Genomic DNA, 12,801 nt, shown 5'->3' on the forward strand with positions numbered 1-12,801 from the left:
CATAATAACGTAAAAACCAACACAATTCCAGCTATCAGTATGCAATTAGATCGAGTTTACTACCAGTTTATAACAGATTTCACTAGCAGAAATGCAACTGGATTTTTATTGTTTTATGGTAGTAACCCCTCGAAATGTGAGGTGTTAATAGTGTATCTCCGCCTTTATGGTGTTGTTTATTCAGTTGCTACATGCGCGCAGCTTTGTTTATGCGTATCAAGCAGTGCCTCCTCGTTTTGTAATTGTGCTTTATTCCCTAAAAATGAGTAAAATACTTAAAAGGTGTGAAAAGGAAGCATCCTGGTGAAGACACTGCAGATTCAGAGAGAGAAAAAAAAAGCAATATCGATAAACAGAGACGGACTGGGTCAAAAAGTCTTACCTGGGAAAATTTATAGTGGCCTCATACTATGATTTATGGCCAAAATCACACCAGCCCACCGGGGTTTCCCCGGTAGGGCTTATGGCCAGTCCACCTCTGTCGATAGAGAAAAAATATGAAACTGTGAAACGCTTTGAGCGAAATGAAAGACCATGTGATATTGCACGTGCTACAGACCTAAATGAGGCAATGCCAAGAATTACAAAGAATGCAGAGAAAATAAAAACAACTTTGATAGCAGGAACAACTAAAAGTGTAATTAAAATCCATTAAATTAAGACACAAAGAATTGGAAGAGATGGAACAGCTGTCATCTGTTTGGATTGAAAACCAAACAAAAAACAAGTTTGCTTACGATAGAAGCAAAGGCATTAGCAATAATATTTTATTACGTGATAGTCGCAATAAAATACGCAAGTATTTTATTACGATTATTTATTGTGTTTAGTAATGTTTTGGTTACAAATGTGTGTTCAATCTTGGGTGGTCGGCACCTAACCCTATTTTTCCCCTAGGGCCTGTTGTTTATTGCACGAGGGTTTATAGGAACACAATTACACTATCGTTCTATACGAGGACTGACTGTATCGATGGCATATGAAAAACGAACCTCAGTGTTTCTCTTGCTGTGATACGCGTTGGACGTGTTTCGTGCGAACTCTACGTGCACAATTACGATTCTACGATCGACGAAAGTTTTCTAAACCCTTAAAAAACTATCTCGTTCAAACAAAGTAAATCTGATTCTCCTGCATCTAGTAGGAAAAGGAAAACGATATCTTTGTAATGTAAACTTAATATTATCAAGGATTTTGATAGCAGAATGAAAATTTGTGAATTGGCAAAGAAGTTTGAGTTACCGGAATCCACAGTAAGAACAATCATAAAAGATAAAGAAAGAATTCTCAAAGCGGTGAAAAATGCTCAATCCTTGAACTCAAGCATAATTCGTAAATGTCATGGTATTATTGCTGAGATGGAAACAATGCTGAAATTATGGTGTGATAATCAAGTAAAAGTGAAGAATTGTCCAGTCGATCAGAACACTGTGTGCTGTCAAGCTAAGCTGATTTTTGAGAGGTTGAAAGAAGAAGCTGAGGAGGCGGCAAAGATGAAAACTTTGTAGCTAGTAACGATTGGTTCAACCGATTTAAAACTCGCTGTAACTGGCACAGTATCGCGGAGAGTGGAGAGGCAGCAAGTGCCGATAAAGAAGCTGTGTCTTCTTTTCCTCAGACACTCAGGGCTATGATAGAAGAAGGTGGCTATAGCAGTGAAACCGTATTTAACGTGGATGAGACTGGCCTGTTCTGGAAGAAGATGCCTAAAAGAACTTTTATCGCGCGTGAAGAAAAAAGCTTTCCAGGCTTTAAGGTTTCCAAAGACCGATTGACAGTGATGCTTGGCGGGAATGCAGCTGGTGACTGCAAGTTAAAACCTCTCTTAATTTATCGCTCCGAAAACCCAAGAGTTTTAAAAAATATATCTAAAATTAGTTTACCAGTGATTTGGAAGTCAAATCATAAAGCTTGGGTGACAGCTTCTGTTTTTGAGGACTGGTTTGGTCACCACTTCATACCAGAAGTCGAACGTTATTGCAAGTCTAAACAGATTCCATTTAAAGTGATGCTTCTTATTGACAATGCACCCGGTCACCCTCCTGCCACCCTAATTAATTTCGACCCACGTGTGAAAGTTGTGTTTTTTCCTCCAAACACAACCAGCTTGCTTCAACCGATGGACCAGGGAGTCATCAAAACATTCAAGGCCTACTACACGAGGCATTCGTTTGCATGTCTGAATGAAGCTATGAGACAAAATAGTGATATGTCTGTTAAAGACTTTTGGAAACAATTCAATGTTTTAGATGCCATAAGAATCATTGAAGAATCTTGGAATGAAATTCACAAAAAACATTGAATGGTGTCTGGAAGAAACTTTGTCCTTTTTTTTTTCAAAAACGAGACGAAAACAACGCCAGAAACTGATCATGTCGCTCATGTGATAGAAGACGTTGTTAATCTTGCCAGGCAATTAGATTTGGAAGTCGATGGTGATGATGTCAACGAGCTGTTGGATTCACATAGTCAGGAGCTGACAATGAATGAGCTCATAGAGATGCGTGAGCAAAACGTAACTGAAGTATCTGACACTTCAGACCCAGTTCCACCAGAAAAGCACATGACAATTGCAAACTTGACAGGAGGTCTCAGCTCAGTTGAAAAGGGCTTAAAAATTTTAGAAAACATAGACTCCAACGAAGAACATGTTATAACTACAAAGCAAGGAATAAAAAAATTATTAGCTTGCTACGAAGAAATTCTGCGGGAAAAAAAGGCGCTGTGTCTTCAGACGAATTTGTTAGATTTTATGAAGCCATCGACATCGAAATAACTTTTTTAAGTAAGTCATTTATTTTTTTAATATATATTTTGTATTAATATGTATAAAGAACTGCAATTTTATTAATATTTTTCTTCTAAACTAGTGTTTTTGTTAGTCCTTGCTCCCAATTAAACAAATTTATATGCAAAGTTGTACCCCGACTTATGCGAATTCGACTTAAGCGATTTTCGTCGAACCCACCTATCGCGTAACTTCGGGGTATTACTGTATATATATTTACTATAAAAAAATGTCGACATCTCTGACATAAATAATGAAACAAAATTTGTCTTTTTGTGGTGCTACGGAACACAATAATCCACACGATGCACTAAAACAAACTAAACATTTGTTTGTTTTCTACTGTTTTTTTTTTTTGAGCGGCGGGTGGGAAGACAGCCGGGGGTTGCTGGAATAGGTACATCCAACTCCCAATCACGACTTATAATGCCACTTCTTGTCGCCTATTTACGACTTGCAAAACTTCTGTTTATTTCCTATTCTATTTATTACTTGAATTTTATGATTTCCGGTTGACTTTTTTTTTTTTTTTAATTTGGAGTCTGGAAGTGGCCTGGTTAATCTGCTTCCCGGTAAATCAAGAGTCTGCCGTACATGAAAAGTTGCTTGTCACTTATAATGAATGCTTCTGTAATAAGCTGATCATCTTCAAATGGCTTTTTTTTTTAGTGCTAAGGAATTAGCGATATTATAAGAAGCTGTTATTGTATTTTTGACTCTACAACAGGCTTGGTATATATAGATTGCTGCTCTGCTAATTATGATTTGAAATGACTAAATTTCTTTGGACTGAATTTTTGAACATGGTGGATAATTGTTATAAGAGAATAAATGATGAATTGTGAAATGTTTTTTCAGTATTGGCTCTCTTTAGCATTGCCTTGTTATTAGAGCATAGTAAACAAATGTACAAAGGTCATTCAAATGAAATTCCAAAACCACCACATGCACATTTTTTATGATGATCTTGTGTCAGGTTATGGATTAAAGTCTGTTGGTCAGACTTTGTTCAATAATCTGACACATGATCTTCATCTTGAAATCAATCAATTCCTTGAAACAGTCAATTTTCAAGATGGCAGCATCCTTGCATCAGAGCATTGTATCTCTCTACCACGCATCAAGGTAGAGAGATATAATATGTAATCAGATTTTTAATACAAAAGGAATAAAACCTGCCAAAATTTATTGCAGAATGTTGGCTCAGTATGGTGAAGTGGACATGAGTCAGTGGCAAGTTTGTGAGTGGGTGAATAAATTTAAGAATGGTATTGGCAGTGTTGATGATTCTCCTTTACCAGGGCAAACACGTTGCATTGGGACATCAGAAATCACAGTGGCAGTGGAAGAACTCACACGAGGAAAGAGTTGCATTACTGTCAAAGAAACTGTCATAATGTGCAGGGGTGCCTCCGTAGCCAGGTGGGCAGGAGTAGCAGTGCATAGCACACGCTTCTTGATTAGACCAGGGTTGGAACCCGGGAGCCACCAAATATGGAGGATGCAGAAAGGTCAGGGAATGACCACCGCATATCCCCGGAGCAATATGGCCTTAGTTGCTAATGCTCTTAAAAACCAAATAACAACAACAACATAATGTACAGGATTAGTGTGTTAGTTTAGTGCACATTATTTTTAACGTGTTCCATTTCTGAAAAGTGTGTGCTCAGTGGATTCCATGATGTTTACTAACACAATGTGGAATGATGACTTAATGTGTGCTCCTTTCTTCATGGAGAGCATGAACATGGAGGGCATAGTGACTACCGGAGATGCATCATGGGTGTATTCTTACACACCAGGATTTATCTCCTGGTAAGTAAGAATGCTATTATGCTGTATCCTGTGATCAAAAAGGAGTGTGTCTTGAACATTATCTGGAGAAACATGTTGAGTGACAAACACTTTAATCCATTTCTGAACTATCTAAAGTCAACAATTTGAAAGAAACGTGGTTTCTGTCCTTGGGTGTGTCTGTAGCATGATAACTTCTGTCTTCACACCACCCATTCTACAGTAAATCGGATGCAGGAAATGAAGTTTGGGGTATCATCTCATCCATCATATTTACTAGACTTAGTACCACATGATTATCACCTTTCTTGGCAACAAAAAGATACACTAAGAGGGATGTCATTTCTCATCAGATGAAGAGGTCAAGATGATAATGCACAAATAACTTCAAAACCAGTCACAAAACTTCTCATAGGGAACCCAAGTATTAGTGGAGAAAGTGTCAACTGTAATGGAGATTACACTGAAGATTGACATGCACAGTCCTTTGTAAAGTGCAACTTTTATTTAACTTTTGTGATTTTCATTTGATTTCCTTTGTACTTTCCCTTAACATTAACTAAACCAAATTCTCTTTTTCCCATTCACTTTTATAACTAACTTTTTAATCGCATTCGATCAAACTAAAATAAAAGAATGTGTCTGGTGCGATCATGGCAAACTTGTCAGCATGCATGTACAAAGTTATTTATTAACAAAAAAATTTATTTTTATTTATACTAATAAATCAATATCAGAAATTGCACTGAAATGGAAATTATACATGTAAACAACTGCATGTCTAGGATTCCCAAATCAGAGGCACAGAATTCTTTCTTGGGTATTTTGAAAAACATTGGCAAGTATCAGAGCATCCTTAGGCTCCAGTTTGAGCCTCACCAATCTCAATACACTAATATGACATACTACCATGACTTTAGTGGCCAATATACCATTAAAGCCAAAAACCTTAACTAGATATAGAAGCCTAAATTTTGAAAATGAATTTCTAGTTCAAACTTATACATCATTATATAATTTTTTATCATCTCTTATTATATTGCCCACCACACTATGATCAATACATTTTATACTGACCACAGTGTGATGAATTTTGTAAGAGAATAAGTAAGTCCATAAAGAATATTTTTTTTCTTGTTTGTTTTTGTTATGCAAGAAAAACTTCAGTTTATTAAGTGTTCAAAACCACTTAATTTCTTAAATTAGAAACACTAGTCATTTGATTCTCTCTCTCTCTCTCTCTCTCTCTCTCTCTCTCTCTCTCTCTCTCTCTCTCTCTCTCTCTCTCTCTCTAAATTAAATATAAATTCTCACATAGAAAGCAGAGAATTCAAAAACAAGCAAAAAAATTTGAAGTAAAATTTGAATATATTCTTATATGTTTTTTAGGTTATGCATTTGACCCATCACTAGATAGTAATAAACAGGATGCAACAAAAATTGTTGGCTCAGTAGACACGGCTGCAACTAGTCAAGGTAATTTTTTACTGCCAGTTATGAATTTCTTTTGATTAAAAAAAACTTGTGTGTGTGTGTATATATATATATATGTATGTATATATATATATCTATGCATGATCATTATTAGAAAGACAGATTTTTACAGGTTTTACTGTTTTTGAGAAGACAAAAAGCAGAGAAGGAGATAAACGCAAGAAATTAAGGAATAATGATGCTGGTGATATAGATGGCTTTCTAGGACCCTGGGCTGGATTTGTAGATGAGAAAAGAAATATCAAGCCTTCACTTGTAAGCTTATTAGTTATTTGTGATTTTTTATAATGCCTTATTTTTATGGGTAGTTATTTTGATATTTAAATTTTTACTCTTTGTAAATTTTACAACTGAAGTAGTATGTTTTAGTAGTATGTATGTTTTAGCTGTTTTCCATTGATCCAGTAAACAAGTGGCTACTGCTGGTGTATTTTCTGGCAGATAATTTGGCAGATATGTCTTTCCAACTTTCATCTTTCAAAGGTGGGGGGGGGGTTCAAAGAACTGCCTTCACAGAGTGGAAGTTAAAAGAATGTCTTAAATTAAATGCAAGCAGTGACAGAGAGAAAGCAGCAAAGACTTTGTCATTTATATTGGTGAAAGATGTAATGGAAAAAATCATAATGCATGAAGTATAAATAAAAATAAGTCAGAGGAATACATTTTAAAAAAATGCTTCTGTTTAGTAGTTGATTTCCAGACTTTTCCATATTTCTATGGTTTTACTATTTTTCTAAACCTCAACTCCCTTATGTGATAATGCACTCGGATGTACCAATGTTTCAATACTATTTATGTATCCTTGCTACCTCATCCACTAGCAGAGGTTTTACTTTATATGTTGATACATATGAAATGAAACTTCTATGGTTAAAAACTACTATATGCTATTGATGAAGTGAAACTTATAACTTCATCCTATAACATTTTCATACTGCTGTTTCGTTCTTAATGTTATATTAAGCATCCGAAACCAAAACTTATGTTCATTGCTAAATTTTAGTACTAATCTTTTTTAAATTAAGCAGCATTCCAGGAACAGGTATTTTTTTAGAGATTTCAATTGCTGTGAATGATGCAAGATACAGGTTTTATAACAGTTTCACAATAAATTCACATCTGGAGTTTATGGAAACATAAACTGTAGATGTAAATTATTGAAAAAATACAGGGTTTTACAATTAAGTTTCAGGACTGAGTCCATTAGAGTGTTCAAGCACATAGGACCAATATGCAAAGCAGCTCACCTATATGACTGCCTCTCTCTACCAAGTCATTTGCATATTATAAGTTGTTCGCACACAGTCATGTTAGAACTAACAATATTAATAAAATATTCTTACATCCACTGATTTAATAAAACAAGGTAAAAATCAGTTAAAAACTGATTAAAAGTGATAAAATACAAAATAAAGGAGTAGCTTTTAAGGCAGAGGCCTCTTTCTGAACTCTAAATTGCACGATCTGATATTAATTTAAATATCATATTGCCATGGGAAGAATAATACGAATCATCATGTGACACACAAGTTCCTGCACAATGAAGGAAGGGAAGAAAAGAAAAGAAAGCTGGAGGAAGAAAATTAAAAAAATAAGCAGAAATAGTGTTGTTATAAGCATTGTCATTACGTTAAGTGTTGAGATGGATATCCAACAACTCTGAACTTCAGAAACATTTAGAAAAAAAGTTTGCACACTGATTACATCTAATCATCAGATGACTCCTTGAATGCTGGAAGAACAATCTCACTTTAACAGAGAAATGATTTGTGCAGTTTTTTCAGAAGATTTCTGTCAGAATTGTTCTACATTTACTAGGTTCTTTCTGTTACTATATTTTTTTATTTATTTTTTTTTTTTATGTGAACCCCAAACACGAGAGGTATTAGAACCTATAGTATTTAGTACTCTGCTTGGGTTGGAGGTTGAGAAGAAGAAAGGAGATATTTGTTCACATTGGACTTGAACTTCTGTAGATTGTAATTTTCAGGAAATATATATGAAGGAAGGTTGTTCCAGAAAACGGCAGTTGAATGAATAAATGAGGAAGATGAAAAGTTGGTTCTGTGGGTTTGAAGTTGGACAGTAAATGGATGTTGGCTGGTGGTGGCACGTGTTCGGACTGTTTTGAAAGAGAGAGCGGGAATTATAGAAGCCAATTCACAAGAACGGTGCCCATGGAAGTATCTGTAGAAGAGGCATGCAGCAGAAACAGTGCATCTATGAGAAAGCGAGTGGAGAGACTCTGTTAGAGATGAATCATTAATTAACCTAACTGCCCTCTTCTGAATGGAATCAGGATGCCTGAGAGAGGTTTTGGGGGCGCCACCCCAGATGTGGGAACAATATTCCATGGCAGGGTGGATTTGCAATTTATACAGAGTGAGCAGCTGTTTGGAAGAAAAGTAACGCCGACAGCGAAAGAGAAAACCAAGTTATTTAGATGCAGAGAAAGCAATATTTGTAATGTGTTTGTGCCAAGAGAGATTAGAAGTCAGGGTAATCCCCAAACCAAAAGAGATATATCATTTTGCCAAGAAATCGGAGTGTCACTAAAGATAAGCATAGGAGCAGAAGAATCCTTTTTGCAAGATATAAGACAAGACTGAGTTTTAGAAGGGTTGAAATCAACTAAGTTGTCTTTGCCCCACTGGAGAATTACCTAAAGATCGGCATTTAAGGAATTGGTAGAAGGTTTTTGAGAAGTTGAAGCTGATTGAGCAGGGCAAGGTTTCTCAAAATGGAAAGTAGAATGCAATGTGCTATCATCAGCAAAACTATGGATAGGATTTCCAGTCAATGGAAGAAGGTCATTAATATACAAGAGGAAAAGAGTGGGGAAAAGAACTGAACCTTGGGGGTCAACGGCATTAGTGGAGAAGTTAGAAGACAGAGAGCCATCTACCATCACCCTCAGTAAGCGATCAGGGAAAAACTGATAACCAATTACTAAAAACAGTTGGCAAACCATAAGATGGAAGCTTGTTAAGAAGACCTTTATGCCAAACACGATCGAAAGCCATTGAGATGTCAAGAGCAACTACTTGTGTTTCACCGAACCTTTCCATTGAATTAGTCCATAAATGGGTAACATAATCCAGAATATCACCAGTGGATCGAAACTGATGGAATCCATACTGGCGATCGTTGATCAGACAGAAGGTTTCTAGGTAGTTAAAGAGCTGGTGGTTAATTGATTTCTCCATTACTTTAGAAAGAGTAGAAGTAATTGCAATGGGATGATAATTGGGTGGGAGGGATTTGTCACCCTTTTTAGGAACTGGCTGGATATGAGCAAATTTCCAAGCAGAAGGAAAAACACCTTTGGAATAAGAAAGTGAAAAAAGGCGGCAAAGAATAGGAGTAAGTTCAGGAGCACAGGTTTTGAGAACAAGTGGAGAAATACCATCAGGACCTGGAGCTTTCTTAGCATCAAGATTCATCAAAATCCTTCTGATATCCTTTTGACGGAAGACCGTGTTGGGAATGGTGGGAGGTGTTTTATCAAGATCATTAATACATGAGTGGGAAGAAAAATGAGATGCAAGCAGGTTGGCTTTATCCTTGGCTGAAGTGACAACAGAACCATCTGGTTTGGACAGAGGTGGGAGCAAAGATGGGCAAAGGTTGCGGCCAATAGCTTTTGTAAGAGACCAGAATGCTCGGCTACCATTAGGGCAAGAAGCAAGTTTTCTACTCTTAGCCTGTTCAAACTCTAGTTTGGACTGATTAATAACTGCTTTACAATTGTTGCGAGCTTTGGTGTAAGCAGAAAATGAAACTGAAGAATTAGAAACAAGCCAATTATGATATGCAACATTCTTCTCTTGGACAGCCTTAGCACATTTATTGGAAAACCATGGTTTAGATAAAGGACGAGATTTTAAAGTGGAGTGTGGGATAAAGGATTCCATTCCTGCAAGAATAATTTCACTGACATGATCTGAGCAAACGTTGACATCAGAAGTTTTGAAACAGTAATCCGACCAAGGAAAAGAAGAAAAGAAGTCTCGCAGGTCATCCCATTTTGCTTTCTTGTAATGCCAAACAGCACAAGGTTGGGAATAGCCATGAGATAAAGGTTCCATTGGAGAAGAGACAATCACCAAGTTGTGATCTGAAGTGCCTAAAGGACCTCTCACTTTGACCGTGTACTTAGAAGGGTTGTTTGTGAGAAAAAGATCAAGCATATTGGCTGTATGATTAGGATTATCCGGTATTCTTGTAGGTAAATGAACAATCTGTGCTAGGTCATTAGTAATTGCAAAAGCCTCATCATCTCGACCTTCTGGGTCTAGAAAACGGAAGCCAGCTGGAGTTGTGAACTTTAAAATCACCAAGGAAAATTTCCTCACTGTTAGGAAAGTTGGAGTGGAGAAAGTCAAGTTGCAAAGAGAGGAAGTCAAAATAGCTCCAAGTGATTAGTGGAGTTGGGAGAACGGTAGAGACAACAGATGAATTTGACACAATGAGGTAGAGAGATTTTAAGCCAGAGAAGATGAAAGAGAGGAGATTCCAAATTGCCAAGTCTCTGACAGGGAATATCAGAACAGACATATGCACAAGTACCACCTTTGAGGTGAAAGGAATCATACAGCGAGTAATTTGGACATCTGAGATGAGCAGTAGTTGAATCAACCGATAATTGAGATTCTGTCAGAAAAAGTACATGGGGTTTGGCAGACTGCAAGTGGAAATGGACGTTGTTGAAATTAGAATTGAGACCACGTATATTTGCGAAATGAATTAGGAAGTCCTTGGGAGGTTTAGATCTTTTCGCAGATAAGCTTGCTCTATTATTTTGACAATTCATGGTGTATTCAATAGTAAGAAAAAGTGGGTGGGACATGGTGTGTAAAGTAATGAAATTTTTGGATATGGCGTACATGTGGTAAGAATATACCCAGATCCTTGACATAACGTGGCCTCGACAATGCTCCCCGCATACACACTACTCGCACTCCCTCCAGTCACTATCTGGCAGAGTAGAGGTAGCAAGATTATACACTAGCTGATCCGGAAGCCTCCTAGAGAGTTACCAATAGGTTCGGTCCGGTGTACTAACTAGCGGCCGGCCTGCGAACACCATTTTAGAGCTGTACCCTCGAAATGTAAGGAATATTGGATCTTGCCACGACATTCATCATAACCTCAAAAGTCATCAATCATACTGCATGATGGAAGAGATAGGGAAGGGTTGACCGGAACTTAGCTCTAGAGACTAAATATGGGTTCCGCTACTTCAAGCCTCCAATAAGCAAAGTGGTGGTATTTCACCGGTTGATAGAGTCATCTACCACCTAGTACTGCCTGGTAACATAGAGGGGCGGCGTTCCTCCATGTGGTGTGGGCACCACACCTCGACCCCTGCTTACGTTGGTTCACACGTGGGTGGTCACCCACCATGTACTTGTGCATGGAGGTTATACCCAGGATTACTAACAGTCCCACCATCGTGAAGGTGCAAGCAGAGGATTTGGCTGTCACAGACTGTCCGGACTTCGCCGAAATTCGGTCCACTTGACTTGAGTGTCACCCGAATATCAGAATATTTGACTAATGTCACCCGAATATTTGACTAATGAAGAAAAGCTATTCACACCCAACATGTAAAGGGCTCATTCAAGCTGTTGATTATGATCCCTTGTTGCTTGATTCAATTTTGATATGATCCATTAACAAAGAAACTGCAATTAACAAAGCACAGAATGGTGATCAGTGTAATCTCTGAGGTACACTTTCTTCAATAGCAAGAGAATTATTTGGGAAGAATTTCTTCTGCCAGGTAAGACAGTGAATAAGGAGTACTATGCACAAGTTTTGGATTGATTGATTAAAAGAATTCACCAAGAACAGGTCTTCAGTTTTGACAGAAAGGGAGCTGGTTCCTATTGCATGACAATGCTAATCCACATTGTGAACTGATTATCAAAAAGTTTTAAAGCATGGGATTTTGGAGCTAAATCATCCCACCCCTTATTTCTCTGATTTATCTTCCTCAGCTTCTTTTTTCTCAAAGTCAAATCCACTCTGGAAGGACAATGATTTGATGGTGTAGAGCAGTGTTTCCCAAACTTTTTTCTGATGCAGACTACTTTTATATTTGAGGTAGAGGCCATAGACTACAAAATATATTCACAGAAAACACTGGTGAAATGCGAAAAAGGAACTGGTGGTGTAAAAGCTCCACAAGGAATCTCACAATTGTGACTCATTTTGTCACTCATTTTGGAGGGCTGAGTTCAGATCTTCTGAGTTCAGAAACAGGAGGAATTCTTTAAGGTCTCTTCACTTGGATTTGTAGTTAGTCAATCTCAGATGGAGACAGTAGGATTTTCTCCTGTAAGTTATTCTAGGTTTTTCTGCCTGCAAAAACTGCAAATTGACCTGTGAACACACATGTACAAACTAGTAATGGGCATAATTGAGAATCATAATTGAAATAATTGATTATGTACTGTAATTGATTATAGCATTTTCATAATCAGTTATATGCAAATTAGGTAATCACAAAATCAACAAGGGGGAAAATGACAGTGGTGGAGGGATTCAATCTGATGTCAAAACTAAGTATAAGGTGCTGTCACCACTTGGCCAATAGTTTTGTCTAATCATTTTATATATGTATATATAGAGAGAGTTCCAGGTAGTAGTTCTGTTTGGTCAGTATTTTTATCAATTATGTAATCAACTAATTTGCCATATAATTGATTATTTTGATTATT

The 12,801-nt window shown here is 37.1% G+C and overlaps 1 protein-coding gene across 1 annotated transcript in view; it reads left to right on the forward strand.

The window, feature by feature from the left end:
* LOC150091459 (pre-mRNA-processing factor 17) overlaps window positions 1–12,801 on the forward strand; it is a 176,578-nt gene that overhangs the window by 37,410 nt on the left and 126,367 nt on the right. Inside the window, exons 4-5 of the mRNA XM_090368490.1 lie at window positions 5,972–6,058; window positions 6,189–6,331. Coding sequence (XP_090224616.1) covers window positions 5,972–6,058; window positions 6,189–6,331 — 230 coding nt within the window. The remainder of the gene's footprint in view (window positions 1–5,971; window positions 6,059–6,188; window positions 6,332–12,801) is intronic.

This window comes from Mastigoproctus giganteus, chromosome 1 (assembly GCF_048544385.1).
Source record: "Mastigoproctus giganteus isolate SK-2022 chromosome 1, ASM4854438v1, whole genome shotgun sequence".
Taxonomy (NCBI): Eukaryota; Metazoa; Arthropoda; class Arachnida; order Uropygi; family Thelyphonidae; genus Mastigoproctus; species Mastigoproctus giganteus.